We start from the raw sequence: 19809 nt of genomic DNA on the forward strand, positions 1-19809 counted from the left end.
AAAGCACTTTTCTGGAGATGGCTCAGGGCCTTCTGCTAGGGTTTTTAAAGCAGTATCAAGCGCCCACATTTTTGTCAGTGTTACGTTGGGGGAAAGAAGGGCCACCTATGTCCACATAGGTGCTGGAAACTTCGGGCAGGCCCGTTTTCGTGTAGAAATGAACCAGATGAAAAGCATTTCAACAACTCTTGTTGAAGCCCAGAAGTCAGCTTTTGTGAATTTTCAGAACTTCCACAGCACTAAGCAAAAGCCCTGTTGAGGGAAAAGAGGGGTTGTGAGAGCCCAGTGAGATGGTTGGAGGATGCCCAGAGGGCTCAGGGCGAAGCCACGTTAAAATCCAGCAATTAAAAACGCACTCGCAACCACCCTTTTCCTCCTTCCATTTTGGAAATTAAAAAATAACCCGATTCGGGTATAGGCTTAAACAGGACGGGCCAGAACAGTGCTTCTCAACCTTGGTAGCTGATTAGAATCCCCCCCCCCCCTCCCCAAGGCTGTTAAAAATCCAAATTCAGTGCCCAAAGCACTGAAAATTCGGGAGTGACCCTGGCATCAAGTATGAACAATTTGAAGCTCCCCTGGTGAGTCCAGCTCGCAGTGCAGCCAAGGGTGAGAACCGTTTACCCAGAAGAAGCAAAAGGAGCGGGTTAAGCCATCCATTAGGCTGCCCGACCCTGAAGTGTTTCAGTTAGATCGCTGCAGTGTTTTTACCTCCTCTGGGCTTTCAACTTAGTTATTCCGACAGTGGTCACGAATTGCAGGAAATTAAAAAAAAAAAAAGGGGGGGGGAGGTTTTTTTTTGTTGTTGTTTGTTTTTTTTTTTTTTTTTACTTTCTCAAAATTGAAAAGGGAAAGTTGGTGAGGACTTCAGGAATATGAGGTCTTTTCTGCAGGTCAGCCTGGAGATGGCTTGAAATTGTTACGGAAATTTTTGTGCACGTGTACACTTTCCCAGCCTGTTTGTGGTTTTCGCCAGGCGGTTGTGACTTTCCCGTGGTAGTTAAGAGTCACAGTTTTATTTAGTTACATGATAGACTAACCAGCCTTATACAGTGCCATTAAAATTTTTTTTAAAATGTTTATTTATTATTTTGAGAGAGTGTGAGCAGGGGAGGGGCAGAGAGAGAGGGAGACCCAGAATCCAAAGCAGGCCGGGTCTGAGCTGTCAGCACAGAGCCCGACACGGGGCTGGAACTCACAGAGATCATGACCTGAGCCAAAGTCGGACCCTTAACCCACTGAGCCACCCAGGCGTCCCATATACAGTGTCATTAAAAAAAAATTTTTTTTAAATCTTTATTTATTTTTGACAGAGAGAGAGCGTGCAAGCAGGGAAGGGGCACAGACAGAGGGAGACCCAGAATCTGAAGCAGGCTCCGGGCTCTGAGCCGTTAACACGGAGCCCGACTCAGGGCTTGAACTCACAGACCACAAGATCATGACCTGAGCCAAAGTCGGATGCTTAACCGACTGAGCCATCCAGGAGTCCCTTACAGTGCCATTTTAAAAACCAATACTTGAGTATGGGGCGCCTGGGTGGCCCAATCTGTTGAGCGCCTGACTCTTGGTTTCAGCTCAGGCCATGATCTCCCTGTACATGAGTTGGAGCCCTGTGTCAGGCTTGGGGCTGAAGGCACAGAGCCTGCTTGGGATTCTCTCTCCCTCTCTCCTGCCCCTCCCCCGCTCCACCTCTCTCAGTCTGTCTCTCTCAAGATAAGTAAATTCATTAACAAAAAATACCTGAGTCAAATGAGATTCTTTTCAGTACTTAGATGTTTCCTTTTGCAGTAATTAAGAAAGCATTTTCAATTTGACATAGCATAAGTCAAAATTATCACTAATTCTTAATTAGATGTAGTTAATGAGATTGTTGTAGATATTCATCAAGGAGATTAAAAGTCCAGTTTTCCAAACTGTGGGTCAGAGATCAAGGTGATTTAGGGAGAAAAAAACTATAGGAATTCTATATCCAGATTTCTTCTTGATACTAATAGCTAGTGGAAATCTCCTACGATGTCCTTTGGGAGCCAGGGTGGAGAGATAAGTGTTTTATGATGCATGAATAATCTTAAAGGACTAATTTAAGAAAAAAAATTTTTTTAAATGTTTATTTTTGAGAGACAGAGACAGAGTGCAAGTGAGGGAGGGGCAGAGAGAGAGGGAGACACAGAATCCAAAGCAGGCTCCAGGCTCTGAGCTGTCAGCACAGAGCCCGATGCGGGGCTCGAACTCACGGACTGCGAGATCGTGGCCTGAGCCGAAGTCGGATGCCTAACCGACTGAGCCACCCAGGTGCCCCTAATTTTTTTTTTTTTTTATTCATTTATCATCTCAAGTTTTGCCTTCACCATTGTTTGGTGGTAAAGACCACGGATATTCAAATAGCCAGCAGTAAAACTTTACAAAATGAGAACTAGTTTTTGTACTCAAACTAAAAAGGTACAAGATATATTATTTCACTGTATTCTAATGTTGATTCTGAATGCAAGTCAGTTTTATTTCCAGTATCAAACTTTTCAAGTACAATATACTTTAGAAGCATCTGTGTATTTATTAGCATCAACTCAATCATTTATATACTTAGACTATAGTTTACTTAGAATAACATACTCTGAAATTATAGGCCATTTTAAATATTGCTGTGTAATACCTAATTTAATTCTTTGCTCTTGGATTTCCTCTTAAATTTATATAAGGTTTCATGGAAAGTTTTTTTCACTGTTATCTGGACAACAGTCCTTTGAAGTAAGTAAAGGAAGGGTTATTCCTGTTTTATAGCTGGGGACTTGTAGGCCTAGATTAGCTAGGCCCAGTTCACATGAGCAGTTAGTTACAGATCTAGATGGAAACCCAAGTCAGGATCATGATTTCTTTTCTTTTCTTTTTTTAAATTTAATTGTTTTTAAGTGTGTTTATTTTGACAGAGAGTGAGCTAGCGAACATGAGTTGGGTAGGGGCAGAGAGAGAGGGAGAGAGCTTTCCAAACAGACTCCCCACTGAACCCACGAACAATGAGATCATGACCTGAGCTGAGATCAGGAGTCGGAGGCTTAACCAGCTGAGGCACCTAGGTGCCCCAGGATCATGATTTCTATTTATATCATGATTTAATTTGTATGAAACCATAGTAGTTTCTGAAAAATCTTTTTGGGTAACAGTCTGTTATGAAATCTTTTTTGCTAATTCACTCATCTTCCAGATTGGGAGGATTTTAGTGAACGTTTCATTGGATGACATCCTTTTTCCAGTTTACGCCGATTCCTCAGTCTTTCCTCTAGTCCTCAAAATTTAACATTAATTCTGCCAGTAAGTCTGGAGTCTCTACTGTCTGTTGGCCCTGTGTTGTGTCAGTAGCTTGCATTGGTGATATAAGGTGTGATTCCTGTTCTTAAGGAGTTTACTATCTAACATTTGTGCTAAGGTGGAAATCCAGATGTGGTACAGTGGGAGCCAAGGGAAGTATATGGTCCGCTGTGCATTAAAGTTTCAGGAGTGGTCTCAGTCTCTTTGAACTGAGTGCTGAGAACAAAATAGGTGGTGGTTCTAAGGATGTGCATAATACAGAGATTCCCAGACTTACACATAAGCCAGTTATAAAAGATTCAAGTGGTGGGGGCTTTATGGAGTGCCCAGGTTTTTCAGGTAAGGATATTAAAAGTGCTATTTACTTTATCAATTTATAAACAAAGGACATTTTGTAACTGAAGCCCTAAGAGGGAAATAAGCTAATAACTTGAATAGATTATTTTAAAAAATTGGATGTAGCTTTATGAAGAATTTAGTTTCTTTGTTTTTCTCTGCATACCTGTAAAAGCTGTTACTGACTGGTATTGGGGAGATTGGTTTATTAGAGGGAATATTGAATTGAGAACTAGAAGGTGAAGGAAAGGGGAATTTAATGAGTTCCTACTATATGCATACATTATTTCTTTTAATCCTTACAAGAGCCTCGTGATACAGGTATTATCTGTTATTTAAAGATGAGGAAACAGACTTAGTTTAGTAATTTACCCAACCCACTCAACTAGTAACTAGGAGAGACAGAATTTTAATCATAGGATTTTTCCCCCCTTCTAAAGCCCACATTTTTTTGTATTACCTTATTGATTTTGTTACTTATTACCTGTTACATGATTTTCTGCAAACATTTCACCTGTGGGCCATAGTTTTTTTTCATACAGTTAGTCCATAATATAGTTAAGGTTTTTTTAATTGAGTATAAATCTCCATTGATTGAATCATAGCATTGTCTGGCTGAGTAGATAAAAAGTAAAAATTTATTTGAAGCAATAATGTTTGGGTTTTTATTGTACTATTATACACACACACACACACACACACACGTGTGTGTGTGTGTGTGTGTATGTTTGAACTTAATCTAGTCTTTAAGTGACACAACTTTTTGAGTCCCTTTGAAGCCAGGTTTTAAGATTTTAGGTTGTAGAGTGTCTGAGACAGAAAGCCAGTTACAAATCCTTTTAAATATGAGAGATACCATGTTACTGGGTTGTAACTATTTGTTGACTATGTGTATCCTGTTCTATATAGGTTTATGGGGTTGAGTTTGCCAGGCATCAAGGTATACAAGTTTATAGGTCATTTAAGAAATTTTATATCCTGTTGTAGCAGTGTTTTTCCTAGTGTGTTCTGTAGTCCATTAGTGGGTCATGGAATCAGTTTCATGGGATACAAATAGACTTTAAAAAATGAAATGGAAAAGTATATATTGGAGTACATCACAGGGTAGAGAGGGAAATAATTGTTTCCTGAAATTTGTTTGAAGTGTTTGTGATGTGTGTGTGTGTGTAGGTTGCACTGTATTTCAGACTAAAGGTCATGGTTAAATGTGTTTGAAAAACACTTCTTTAGAGTAGCATTTCTCAACCACAGCACTGTTGACACTTTGGGCTAGATGGATGATTCTTTCTTGTGACTGTTTAGCTGCATCCCTGGCTTTTTACCCACTAGATGTCAGTAGCACTTCTGCAGTGGTTAACAACCAAAAATGTCCTTGCACATTAGTTCCTGGAGGGTAGACTTGACCTTTGGTGAGAACTACTGCTTTAGAGCAAGGTTCTGACAGTTCACTCTCTTTGTTGGATGTGGAAAGATAGCTTTATGATTGGAACCGATATTCTATGTTGCAGAAAGAACATAAGATTTAGAATCATAGAGGTTTGATCTCTGTTTTGTTGTCTACTAGTTGTATGGTTTTGGGCAAGTTATTTTTTGCTGAGCCTCAGGGTTTTCATCTATGAAATGGGAATTATAATACTTACTTTATATAAAAATACTTACTTTAGGGGCACCTGAGTGGCTCAGTCAGTTAAGTGTCCAGCTCTTGGTTTCGGCTCAGGTCATGATACGATGGTTTGTGGGTTCGAGTCCTGCATTGGGCTCTGTGCTGGCAGCTCTCTTAAAATAAATACGTAAACATTAAACAAACAAACAGCACTTAGTATATAGTGCATCATAGGCCTCAATATGTCCCAGATATTACTAGTTTCTAGGTTTTTTGTCTCAATCAAGTTTGTGTGTTTGAGTAACTTTGCAGAGGCAAGCTAAATTTTAAAAATTCCTATAAACCAATTTTTTAAAAGTTAAATTGTATGCATTCTGGTTATCTTTTTAGCTGCAAAATTTACGGACTTTAGTACCAGGCTAAAACAATTGCTCATTTCAAGTGGAAATGAAGTGATTTGGGTAGCGTAAGGACTTCTAATGATAGTTTTATTTAGGCTAACTATAAAAATAACAGAAAAACCCAAGCAGGGCTTATTTATATTAATTTTGTGTTCTTTGGATGTATTATTAAATTATAACAAGAGCTCTATGATGTAGTTAATATTATTAGCCTTATGTTACAGATGAAGAAACGGAGGTAGAGAGCCATTTAGTGACTTGTGGCAGAGATGGATTCCTTTCTTAGCAGTCTGGCTCCAGACTCGCACTTGCAGCCACTAAGCTGGATTGACTCTATGAATCATGTAGAGTCCTTTCATGGATCTCATTGGGTTCTCAGTCTGTAGTATGGACCTGGTTTTTATTTTAGCTTGTTGTTAAATCTGAAAGATTTCCTAATAGTCCAGTGAGAATGTATGCAGAATTTCCTGCATGTCTTTTAAGATGTTATTTTCCTTAAGTCATGTGAGGGCATTATTTATTTATTTTTTTTGCCATGCTTTGGTTTTTGTTTCTTAAAAATTGTATAGCAATAGTGTGTTTTAAGATTTATCTGTTATTTCTAAGACTTATTTTTAATTAAAAAATATTTTTTATGTTTATTCATTTTTGAAAGAGGCAGCACAAGCAGGGGTGGGGCGGAGAGAGAGGGAGACACAGAATCCGAAGCAGGCTCCATCCAGGCTCTGAACTGTCAGCACAGAGCCTGACGTGGGGCTCGGACTCATGAACCGTGAGAGCATGACCTGAGCTGAAGTCGGACACTCAACTGACTGAGCCACCCTGGTGCCCCTATTTTTAATTTTTTTAAATGACCCATGATAGTATTTGCTAAGACTAGCCACTGGTGAATTTTGTTGTGATCTTGTGTAGCATTTCTTAGGATAAAATCAACATTAGTATAACCAGATCTGTTCTGCCTCTTGTTTTTGTGTGACTCAGGAGCTACGAATGGTTTTTACATTTTTAAACAGTTGGAGAAAATCAAAAGAATAATATTTTGACATGTGAAAATTGTATGAGATTCAGATTTCTCCATCCATAAATAAAGTTTTATTGGAACATAGCCACATTCATTCGTATGACTGCTTTAATGCTACAGCAGCTAAATTAAATAGTTGCTACAGAGTATGCCCTGTAGAACCTAAAATATTTATTATCTGGCCCTTACCAGAAAAAGTTTCTCGATAATTTACTTACTTATTGTGGCTACTGTTCCTTATGTTATTTCCCTTCACTAGACTAGAAGCTCCATAAAGGCAGAGATGTCTATTTTGTTCATGATGTTCCTATCTTGAGTACAGGAACAATGCCTAGCTCTTAATAGCTGCCCAGTAACTATTTGAATTGAGTAAAAAAAAAAAAAAAAAAAAACAACAAAACAGCATGAATTTATAAAAGCAAATGATTAATTTTCAAAATGACTAGAGCTAGCATTTATTAAGCACCAATTCATTTTAATTTCATAGCTACCATGTGAACTACAGATGTTGTTATTCTCATTTAACATCAAGAAGAAACTAAGACATTGCAAGGAGTAAAGTAAGTTACCCAGGGTTACACATTTAAATAAATGGTAGAAGTAGGATCTGATCCGTAGAGACTCTGTTGTGGTTTCCTATAAATGACTTAATACCTAATACACATAAGTTTTACATAAGCTACTTAGTTAATTCTATGTGTAGTGGAATAGTTCTGCTTTAGGTGTTTACCATCTTTTCTGGTGCTTTGTCATAAGCCTACTTCTCCTGTTGAGAACAGGCAATTGAGACAGCTTAGGGTCTGCTCCATTTTAGGAATACTGGGTCAGACTTGACCAACCAAGTCTAGGAAGTGTGGTGTCAGTAGCTTCTTCCCCTCCATTCACTGTCTGTGTTTTTAACCTAATCAGGTTTTCCCTCTTAAAATGGACTTTGAAACTAGAGTTGATACAATAGAAAGTAGATTTAATATGGCAATGGAGGGTTTGTATATTATTTTGAGCTTTAATTTGAATCAGGTTTCTTGATAAGATTATACATTTAAACATGAGAATTTAATTTGCCATTCAGTGTAAAAAATTAAAATTACTTCTGAATAGTTATTTTCTTTGGTTGAATAGTAGAATTAAAGAAAATGACAGTGTATATATTTCTTTATTTTGTGATTGATTTGTGCCTTTCCTTCAAGTGCATTTACTTTCTCGTGCCGTGATGTGCTAGGTTTCCATGTTGTACCGTTGCAGTGCCTTTACCTCAGAAAAATACATGATTTCTTATCTGAGCTGCTAAGTGTTTATTCTGTTTTTCTTAAAAAACAAAAACTAGTTCCCCTAAAATCATCTAATTTTTTTTTAAGTTTATTTATTTATTTCGAGGGAGGGAGAGAGCAAACAGGAGCAGGGGAGAGGAGGGGGGAGAGAGAGAGAGAGTCCCAAGCAGGTTCCATGCTGTTAGCGCAGAGCCTGATGCAGGGCTCGATCCCACAAACCAGCCTGTGAAATCATGAGCTGACGTCAAGAGTCGGACACTTAACCAACTGAGCCACCCAGGTGCGCCCCTAATAATATTCTGATAGCTCAATATTTTATAATTATTTCTGGAACAGATCAGACTCATCTTGATATTAAAGTTTAAACAAACTATAATAGAGTATTTTTAAACTTTTACATTGTAAAAGTAGTATAATAGCATAAAGAACATTTTGAACAAAGAAAAAAGTACTTATATTATCCTAACAACTAAAAATTTCATATAACTTTATGGAGTATCTGTATTTAGTATATGTGTAGAATAACAGAATCTTAGGTTTGGAGGGAGTCTGGTCTAATCCCTTTTATTTAAAGAAACTATGTGATTTTTTGGCTTATGAATCAGTTTCCTGTATCATCAAGCTCTTCAGAATGCAGACCATTTTCTTTCTGACCCTAGTGTACTTTTTATTATACCATTATAATTTGTCAATTTATGAATTTCCTTTATGTGTACTTGAACAAATAAGTGTAAGGGAGGTATTTTGCTGTGTACAAAACTAAATAGGAGCGTATTTGAATATTTTTTATTGGTGTGTATTTACATATATTTATTATGCCTTTCTTTTTAAAATGTTTCTTCAGCTTTCTAAAACGAACTTTTCCAACAACAATGATTTCCGTGCTCTTCTGCAGTCTTTGTATGCTACTTTTAAGGAGTTCAAAATGCATGAGCAGATCGAAAATGAATACATTATCGGTTTGCTTCAACAACGCAGCCAGACCATTTATAATGTACATTCTGACAATAAACTCTCTGAGATGCTTAGCCTCTTTGAAAAGGGACTGAAGAATGTTAAGGTGAGTTGCAAAAATGAGTATTTAACTGTCAAAACTTGTGTCCTTACTAGTATGTCATTAGCAAAACCTATTAGCATTTTATAGTAAATGATGTTATGTTACAGAAAAAAAATATCCTCACACTGTTAAAGACAGTAAGGAAGACTTTATTCAAGGGATTACTTCATTGGGGTTTTGCAGTAGGGGAGAGAGATTGGGCTCAACTGTGAATAGGATATCTAAGGATTTATAGCCAAGGAACAGAGCAGGGGTCAGGAAAATTTCTAAGAAGAAACATCAAGGCTAGACTGACTCAAGAGGATTTTTGCTGAAGGCAGATCAGGGTGGTGAGATATTGAGGATGGATAGATACTGACTATGATCAATGTCAAGGGTAGAGGGATTTTTGCTAAACTGATTCAGAATGACTTTTGCTAAAACTAGACTAAGTGGGCCAAGGACAGAGCTCAAGGTTGAGGCCTAGTTGAGAAGAGGGCTCAAAGGAGCCTGAGTCTATCAGGTTGATGAGAATCTTTGTTAGTTACCTCTTTATTACTGTATATAAAATTTATAGTGAATGCTACTCCACAGGTCTTAAAGTTTTTGTACGTTGAAATTTTAATTACCACAAAATTTTTACTTTCTGGTAACATTTGCTCAACTCTTAGAAGAAAGCTATAATGAATGCAGTTACTGGTGACTAAAGGTGAGATTGTTACTACAATGAAGGAATACTTTAAAAAAAATTTTATTAAAAATTATTAATTTATAAAAATTTATAAAATTTATAAAATTTTATTTAAAAATTGAATGTTAGCTATAACATTTACTATATTCCCTTTTTCCATATTTTAGGGTGCAGGGATGGTTAAACGGGACAATTTTTAATTGACATAAAATTAGACCTATTTGAGTATAGTTTAGGATAATGATATAGAAAGATTTTCCTTTTACTTATATTTGCATATTGTGGAAATGTGAAGTTTTATCTTTTATCTCCCTCTGGCTTGGTGAAGCATAGATTTAAGTTGCAACTCTGTCAAACAACCACACACCTTTCGCTTACAGACTTGCGTTCTAGAAAGACTGTTGTGCAGCAGGGAGGAGGATGGGTTGAAGGGAAAGAAAAGACTGAAGTAGAAAGACCAAGACCATTCTAAAAAATACTGTAGTAGTGTCTAGAAGAAGACACTGTAACTCCTTGGTGGAGAGGTGGGTGATGGGATGAGGGTGGGGTACTGGGTAGTGATGGAAGGGAGATTTACTTTTTATTGAATACTCTTGTACTCTTTCAATTTTATGTCATGTTCATGTATTACTTGTTCAATAAAATGATTACGATCTGAACTAAAGTAGTGACTAGAGGAGATAGAGGGAAGAAGACAGACCTGAGAATTATGTAGGACATAAAATTGATAGAATGTAGTGCTTACATACAAAGGAAAAGGGAAAGGAGAAGGAGAAAGAAGTAAGAATGAGAATTGAGTCTGACTTTATAGGGAATATAGAAGAGGCTTGGGGAATAAAAAGATCCATTTTGGACACGTTGGGTTTTAACTGCTTTTGCAATCCAGGTGGGCACTTATTAATAGGAAGAGGTATAGATGGGATTTGGGGACAGAAGAGTAATTTGATTTAGATAAGCAAATTTGATCATTATTAGCATGTGAAGTGGAAATGGAAGCCACTTGGGCATGCTTAGGGAAAATGTGTAAAATCTTTAGAGATTAGGACATTGGATGGAATATTGGGAAGCAGTTGAATAAATGAGTACAAAAAGGAGGAGACGGCAAAACACTGATCAGGAATAAAATATTCCCACATTTTATTATTTAGATTTTAAATTTTAATTAATTATTTTTTTAATTTTAGAGAGAGAGTGTTTGTGTGTGAGCAGGGGAGAGGGGCAGGGGGAGACAGAGAGAGAGAGAGAGAGAGAGATAGAGGGAGAGGGAGAGGGAGAGAGAGGGCGGGAGAGTATGTTTTAAGCAAGCTCCAAGCTCAGCATGGAGCCCCTGACACAGGGCTCAAACCTGTAACCCTGGGATCATGATCTGAGCTGAAATCAAGAGTTGGCCTCTCAACCTGAGTCACCTGGGAGCCCCTATTCCCACATATATACAGTTTCATTTAAAAAAAAATTTTTTTTAATGTTTTTATTTATTTTTGAGACAAAGAGCATGAGCAGGGGAGGGGCAGAGAGAGAGAGGGAGACACAGAATCTGAAGCAGGCTCCAGGCTCTGAGCCGTTAGCACAGAGCCCGACGCAGGGCTTGAACTCACGGACTGTGAGATCAAGACCTGAGCTGAAGTTGGACACCCAACCGACTGAGCCACCCAGGCACCCCTAAGTGTTTATTTGTTTTTGAGAGAGAGAGAGAGAGAGAGACGCAGAGCATGAGCAGGGTAGGGGCAGAGAGAGAGACACACACAGAATCTGAAGCAGGCTTCAGGCTCTGAGTGGTCAGCACAAAGCCTGATACGGGGCTCGAACCCACGAGCTGTGAGATCATGACCTGAGCCAAAGTCAGACGCTTAACCGACTGAGCTACCCAGGTACCCCTGTAAAATTCTGCATGTTTTAAGTTGATAGGGCTGATGTAGAAGTGTTAGATGTTACAGGGAGATGAGATCTGAGTTCATGTGAGAAAGAACTTTTTAGCTATTGTCCAGAATTAGAGTGATTTACTAAACAATGTTGGGAGCCCCTTACCCTTAGAAGTACGTTGATAACCTGACTTTTTGAAGTAGATATGGTCTTCCGTCAGCATAACATAACAGGTGTTGTAGATCGTGTAGTGGAGGGTGCCCCAGATGAGTTTGAAGGAACTCTGGTGATATAGTCCAGTAGGCTCTTATGAACTGCTCAGACATAGATTAGGAAAAGAAACAGAGATTATATAAATGTAGACATTAGAAGTCAATAGAAGTTTTGAGCAAATACTTGCTATTTTTAGACTTTATGACATTTTAAAGTTTTGTTTTTTTATTAAAAAAAAATTTTTTTTAACATTTATTCATTTTTGAAAGACAGAGAGGGACAGAGTGGGAATGGGGAAGGGGCAGAGAGGGAGCGAGACACAGAATTCAAAGCAGGCCCCAGGCTCGAAACAGGCTCCAGGCTCCAAGCTGTCAGCATGGAGCCCGATGCAGGGCTTGAACTCACAGACCACAAGATCATGACCTGAACCGAAGTCAGCTGCCCAACCGCCTGAGCCACCCAGGTGCCCCATAAAATTTTGTTTTTTTAATGTTTATTTTTTTTGAAGGAAGAGAGACAAAGCGTGAGGGGGTGGGCGGGGGCAGAGAGAGAGGGAGACACAGAATCCAAAGCAGGCTCTGGGCTCTGAGCTATCAGCACAGAGCCCGACCTGGGGCTCAAACCCATGAACCATGAGATCATGACCTGAGCTGAAGTTGGAGGCTTAACCAACTAAGCCACCCAGGCGGCCCAACTTCATGACATTTTAAAGAAGTATAAGATCACATTACTAATAATCCAAGGTTCCTTTGCAAGATAATTTAAAGACATCTTTTTTTTTAAATTTTTGATGTTTATTTTTTGAGAGAAAGAGACTGAGCATGAGTGGGGGAGGGGCAGAGAGAAAGGGAGACACAGAATCTGAAGCAGGCTCCAGACTCTGAGCTGTCAGCACAGAGCCTGACACGGGGCTCAAACTCACGGAACGCGAGATCATGGCCTGAACCAAAGTTGGATGCTTAACCAACTGAGCCACCCAGGTGCCCCTTTAAGGGTATCTTTAATGCTTTGAAAAGTACAGAGACCACTTTGCTATTTGTCAGTCTGTTCTTTTTCCTGAGGTTTTATGTTGCATTTTAAACTGATTTCCTAGGATCAGTACAGTGTAAATAATGAAGCAAAACTTTTATAGGATGTAATTTTTTTTATGTTTCTAGAATGAATGTGAGCAGTTAAATTATGCAAAACAGCTGAAAGAGAGATTGGAGGCTTTTACAAGAGATTTTCTTCCTCACATGAAAGAGGAGGAGGAGGTAAGCATAATTTTTTCTCCCTTGTAAATTTGATTTATGAAATTTTTAAGATGTTATTTTGCCTTTCATTCTTCAAAATAATGCACAGGAAGATAAGCCTCCAGTTCATTTTAGGAAAGGAAGAAAACCCCAAGGAAAACATTAATTTTGTTCCCTTGGTTGCTTTTCATTGAATCCTTTGTGCATGTATGTATGTATGTATGCATATATGTATGTATGTTTAGTTTTGAGAGAGAGAGAGTGCAAGCAGGAGAGGGGCAGAGAGAGAGCAAGACACAGAATCCAAAGCAGGCTCCAGGCTCTGAGCTGTTGAGCATGGAGCCTGATGCGGGACTTGAACTCACAAACTGTGAGATCATGACCTAATTCGAAGTCAGATGCTTCACTGACTGAGCCACCCAGGTGCCCCCTACTCTACACCTTTAAAATTTTTTTTTAATGTTTATTTTTGGGAGAGAGAGAGACAGACAGACAGACAGACAGACAGACAGACAGACAGAATCCCAAGCGGGCTCCAGGCTCTTGAGCTGTCAGCACAGAGCCCAACTTGGAGCTTGAACTAGTGAACTGAGCCACCACCCAGCTGTCCCTCATTGAATCCATTATTTAATTCAATTAGTCAACTAATATTTATTTTCTTACTATGTAGATGGCATTGTATTGAATGTTAGTAGCTTTTTATGTTACCTTAATGTCTTCATGGAACCTTTAGGGGATTCTTTAAACTTTTTAATGTTTTGTGTATTTTCATGCTAAGTTTAAAGAATTTTTACTGATCTTTTTTTTGTAGTACATTTTGGTAATCAAATGGTAGTGTTAAACTTACCAGTTTTATTCCTACTACACACATACTGGGTTATCACTGAGTGGATGAGCAAAACATTATTCCATTCTCTTTTTTCTCTAAAGTGGGGGTGAATATCAGGATTAGGGTAAGGAATAGAAAAATAAATAATTTTGAGGAGCTGGATTCTTGTTTCGTTGCAAATTAGTTACTGTGGTCATTCTCACTTATGGCTTCACCTTATAATCAGATCTATATTTAAAAAAAATAAAACTACTTTTCAGCTCTCTCCGGACTAATTAAATCAGGTGAGAGATTCTGGCCTGGATATATTGAAAAGTCCCCAAGTCATTGTGACGAAACCACCACTGAAGCCACTGAGTTACTAGAATAGTGTTTCTTAACCTGTGATGTACATCAAAATGATCGCCCCCTTCCCGCCCTAAAAAACAAAAGCCTTGTCTTCACTTCTTCAAGATTCTAATTCTGTAAATTGGGGGTTGGGACTAAGCATCTGTTTCGAAGAAGAAATATAGATAGTTCAAGGTCTCAGTAGACCTCTGAGTTTTATGGTTCTTAGTACACTGGGTACCTTTCTCATGATTTAGAGGCCCTGTTGAGGTAGAGTTCAGTTACTGAGGTATCAGAAGGCAGTTAATGGATCTAAATGTCTAACCATATGAGACTGATAAGAGTGTACAGAAAACCTTCTGCTTTTGACGCTTTTAAATTCCATGGGATTTATTAGAGAAGCTGTAGAAAGAAGGGTCTTTTGGTGATACTCTTTACACACTTTTTTGGCTAAACTAACTTGGTGGCAACAAGTAAAATTTTTATTTTTTTGAAATACGAGGTCATAATACTACACTCGAGCCATTAATAATTTAAAAGGTATAGGGACGCCTGGGTGGCTCAGTCGGTTAAGCCTTTGACTTCGGCTCAGGTCGTGATCTTGAGGTTCACTAGTTCAAGGTCTTCATCGGGCTCTGTGCTGACAACTCAGAACCTGGAGTCCGCTTCGGATTCTGTGTCTCCCTCTCTCTCTCTGTTCCTCCCCTGCTCATACTCTATCTTTCAAAAATAAACATTAAAAAAAAATCTATACATAGGAATCTCTGGGGCACCTGGGTGGCTCTGTCGGTTGAGTGTCCGACTTCCATTTAGGTCGTGATCTCCTGGTTCACAGGTGCGAGCCCCAAATTGGGCTCTGTGCTGGCAGCTCAGAGCCTGGAGCCTGCTTTGGATCTGTGTGTCTCTCTCTCTCTGCCCCTCCCCCGCTTGCATTCTGTCTCTCTTAAAACTAAATAAACATTAACAAAAAGGTGTAGAGTAAACAGAACTAGTTAGGCATATTTACTTATGAATATTTTGTTTTATTTAGGTTTTTCAGCCAATGTTAATGGAATATTTTACCTATGAAGAGCTTAAGGATATTAAGAAGAAAGTGATTGCACAGCACTGTTCTCAGAAGGACACTGCGGAACTCCTTAGAGGTCTTAGCCTGTGGAATCAAGCTGAGGAGCGACAGAAGTTTTTTAAATATTCTGTGGATGAAAAGTCAGATAAAGGTGAGATTCGTACGTTTATTTTTTTATTTTGTTTTCAGTAGACTCCGCACCTAATGTGGGACTTATGACCCTGAGATTAAGAGTTGCATGCTCTACTGACTGAGCCAGCCAGGTGTCCCTGGGATTCCTATGTTTAGATAATGAATGATTTAGTTTTGAGGCCATCTGTGTCTTGTTGATAATGAGCTTTAGATTTTGTTTGAGGAATAAATTTAAACCATTTATTTATAAGTGTACATTTAATTGAAGACTAGTTTCTAAGAATTTGATGTTATGATAATTTAGCATCGCCGGCGGGGGTGGGGGGTGGGGGGGCACCTGGGTGGCTCAGTCCGTTAAGCATCTGACTTCACCTCAGGTCATGATCTCACTGTTTGTGGGTTTGAGCCCCTCATCGGGCTCTGTTGACAGCTCAGATCCTGGAGTCTGCTTGGGATTCTGTGTCTACCTCTCTCTCTGCCCCTCCCCTGCTTGTGCTCTGGCTCTCTTTCTCTGAAAAATAAATAAAAATTAAAAAAAAAAATCCCATATATTTGGGCCACAAGCAATATAATATAGTGTTTCGTAAAGGAACTCATGTAGTAGTAGTAATAATTATTATTTTGGCCAATCAAAATTATTGAAAGCTACCATATACAGAGCACTTTTGCAGTATCATCCAACTTTCTGAGCTCCATTGACCATAGTGGCTGGTTTTATCCTTCCTTGTTTTTCTCATCATTTTTTTTTTTTTAATTTTTTTTAAGGTTTATTTTTGAGAGAGAGTGTGCATGTGGGAGGGGTGGAGGAAGAGAGAGAGAATCTCAGGCTGACAGCGTGGGGCCTGATATGGGGCTCGCTCTCATGAGTGAGATCATGATCTGAGCCAAAATGAAGCATTGGACAATTAACTGACTGAACCATTCAGGGCCCCTACATCAGATTTTAAAGTCAGTTGTGCTTATAGTTTTATTTCCATCCTTTTCCATGTGTCACCGTCTTAACGTATATCCAGTAATACAAACAGGAGTGAGAATGAGAGGTATTGTTTTTCTGTGTACAGTTACTTTGAGAAAACAAATGACAAATGCAAGTAAAATATGTTTGCCTTTTTTATTCATAGACTATTTCCTCATTTTTCTTAAAGATCTTTGATAGCTTTGCCTTTTAAAACCTCATTGAGGAGAATTGGCATCCTCAGGCTAGTAAAAATTTCTTCTGTTTCTACATGGGCAATAGCAATGACATTCCTTTTAAAATTGCTTAAAATTCTTTGAAATTGGTCCTTTTCTCTTTATTTAACAAAGTAGGTGAGATGCATGTTGAAACAAAAATGTTTTTATAGGTGAACCTATAATTAAACCCATAAAACTTGGGTGCTGCACTTTGAAATGCAGCTTGGGCCTTAGACACCAAGCCAAGACCTGTTGTGTCTAGTTTAATTGTAATTACAACATGGGGTTTAAAAGCATCACACTTATTACGTTTAATTTTCCCACTCCTTCAAAGCAAATTATAGCTGTATTATGATTAAATATTTGCCATTTGAAAAGGGTTAGGTTAAAATAATTTGATCATAGCATTTCTGTATTTAAGTTGCTTTTTGAGGGCAAATCAGATGTACAAAGTACCTCAAATTCTTTGTAATCCTTTAATGATGAATCTTTTGTATTCTGTATTCTGTATTCTTTATTGTAGCGCCTCGTTTGCATTTTTTAAAAAATTACTGAAGTAATTCTTTGTGGGAAATTGGACATTCAGTGACTATTTTTTATAATCGTTGCTGACAAAAGATTCCTGATAAATGTATACCAGCATTAGAAATGTTTACGTTTTCTCAACTGGCTCACAAACAGTAGGTTAGCCATGGTTATAGAAGTTAGATTTCACAGGCATCTTGTACCAAATGTGAAAATCAGAGAGGGAACACAAGGAAAATACTGACATAATCCTAATAGATGAGTGGAACGGGTTGTGAGATTAGTGTGTCATTAAAAATGCCTTGGAGAGCTCATCATCTGGCTGACTCTACACTGGAAGCTGTAAAACCTGCTGGGTTCCTTTTTCAAATGATGCTTCTTATGCTACAAAGTGAGTATTGTTTCTTCTGTGATGCCTTTGTAAGAGGAAGTCAATTCTGTGTTCATGATTGTAGCTCCCACTGATGAAGTATGATTTGGGCCATGATAGTTTAACCCTACGGGTTCTTAACAAGTTGAACATCCCCATGTTACCACTAATCCATGTTATTTCCTTTTCACATCTTGCAAGCAGGAAGGAGTGGACTTTAGGCACTGAACTTTATTTATAGAAATGTGATTGTAACTTCTTACTGCGTTTGCCCTTACAGCCTTTAATGTTCAAGTTTTTCTTTTTTATTTCAGAAGCGGAAGTGTCAGAGCAATCCACAGGTATAACCCATCTTCCTCCTGAGGTAATGCTGTCAATTTTCAGTTATCTTAATCCTCAAGAATTATGTCGATGCAGTCAAGTAAGCACTAAATGGTCTCAGCTCGCAAAAACTGGATCGCTTTGGAAACATCTTTACCCTGTTCATTGGGCTAGAGGTAGGTAAATGTGACTTTTAGCTTGTTTAAAAAATAATTTCAATCCGTTTTTTTCAAATGATTATTCATAGATGTTAATAAGCAAGGTCAGGAAGGGAAATTCTGAGAGGTTGACCAAAAAGTAGATTTCGTAGTTAGATCACGTGTTCTTTGTATACTACTTTTGAAAAACTAGCAGTGCTGAAGTATCTGTGAGTGATTTATGTGATGCGTGCGGTTTCTTCTAAAATAATTAGGAAAAAACAGGGGAGAGGTTGCTAAATAATTGGTAAAATGTTGATAATTGTTGAAGGTAGGTGATGAGTTCATGAATATTCGTTATGCTACTTTTTAAATGCTGCTTCCTCCTACTTTTGAGTGTGTTCAGAGTTAAAAATGAAATTAATGCATTGTCAGAACAGCTTTAAATAGATTCAGTATTTAAAAATAATAGAATAAATTCCATAAAATTTAAAGATGAGGCACCATTATGGCTGCCTTGGCAGTGGCTCAAAGTAACTGAATCTGTTTTTGTCTTTAGCATGTTTTTGTTGTGATTGGTAATGCCTCATTCTACAAATCACAATTTCATATTTAATTCACTGCGGTAAGTTACTTTGATGTGTGAACAATTAAAGAAAATTTCCTTTTCATGAGCATTTAATGCAGTCATGGAGTAAATGCAAGTAATATGGCATACATTTTTCTGTCATTGAATTAAAACAGTTTCATCTAAGTGACTCTTTTAACCTCAAATTTATGTAAAAGTTTTTTGTTTTTTATAATTTATGACTTGGACGTGGAAATATGTGTTTCTCTTATAATTAAGTTATAAATTGAATTTAAAAAGTTTTATTTTTTTATTAATATATAGCATGTTTAAAATAGCTGTTGTTAGATATTTATTTTTTGAGCAAAGCTATTTGAAGTATTGTGTAGACAAATGATTAGAATTAATATTTTGATGTGGAATGATTTTTTCTATTAGTTATAGGAAAATGAAATATTAAGTGAAAAGTCAAGGCAAATATGGATATATTTAATGCTTTTTGTTTAGTTATATTTTTAACTGTTAACTATTTTGAATTAAAAGATAATTAGGTACTATTTGATATAAAGATCAAATGTGAAAATGCTGTGCAAGACTTCTATGGTGTTCATCAGATCTTAAATATGCTTTTTTTTTTAAATATGTTTAAACAAAAAGTTTCAATAAAAATGTTTGTTTATTTATTTATGGTGTTTGTTTCCAATGGTTCTCAATCAGAATTTATTTTACCGCCTTCCAGGGGACATGTTGAAATGTCTATGGAAACATTTTTGTTTGTTTTTATTTTGGGAGATTATACTGGCTTCCAGTGAGTAGAGGCCAGGGTTTCTGCTAAATTCCCTCCAGTGCACAACAAAGATTACCCAAGTGCAAAATGTCAATAGTGTTGAGATTGAGAAATCATACTTTAGATATAATGTTAAAAGTTCAGTAAGTTAATTCTGCATTGTCTCTCACTTGACAATCATATAATTTAATCGCAGTGTATTCTCCAGGGTCTTTAAATTTATGGTTTAGCTTTCCCTTAATCTTTCCCCTTCGACTTTATGTTCCTACCTGTTGCTGAACTGCCGACTATTCACTACTGAGCAGAAAGTCTGTGCTTGTTTTTATTAGCTGTCATCATTTGGAGGGTACTGGTGCCAGTGTGAAGTCACAGTAGGGGAAAAAGGTTAAGTTCTTTTCAATGATTTCTAAAATTGCATGTAAGATTATTGATGGTTATTTTTCATAATTCTTTTTAGTATGTCTGAAATTGATCCTTTGTGTACTATTTACATGTAATATTTTAACCATGACTGAATATTTCTAACAATAGCTGGCCCATTGCCTAGAACTCAAGTATTTTCTGTGTGCAGAGATTTTTATTGGAAATAGATGATTTTTTGGGCAGCGGT

The 19809-nt window shown here is 37.6% G+C and overlaps 1 protein-coding gene across 2 annotated transcripts in view; it reads left to right on the forward strand.

Annotated features, from left to right (window-relative positions):
* FBXL5 (F-box and leucine rich repeat protein 5) overlaps window positions 1-19809 on the forward strand; it is a 46701-nt gene that overhangs the window by 1314 nt on the left and 25578 nt on the right. For both annotated transcript variants that reach the window (XM_027039630.2, XM_027039655.2), the window contains exons 2-5: window positions 8777-8992; window positions 12890-12985; window positions 15151-15337; window positions 17701-17883. In XM_027039630.2, coding sequence (XP_026895431.1) covers window positions 8858-8992; window positions 12890-12985; window positions 15151-15337; window positions 17701-17883 — 601 coding nt within the window. In that variant the 5' untranslated portion in view covers window positions 8777-8857. The remainder of the gene's footprint in view (window positions 1-8776; window positions 8993-12889; window positions 12986-15150; window positions 15338-17700; window positions 17884-19809) is intronic.

The sequence above is a fragment of the Acinonyx jubatus genome, chromosome B1 (genome assembly GCF_027475565.1).
Source record: "Acinonyx jubatus isolate Ajub_Pintada_27869175 chromosome B1, VMU_Ajub_asm_v1.0, whole genome shotgun sequence".
NCBI classification, from domain to species: domain Eukaryota; kingdom Metazoa; phylum Chordata; class Mammalia; order Carnivora; family Felidae; genus Acinonyx; species Acinonyx jubatus.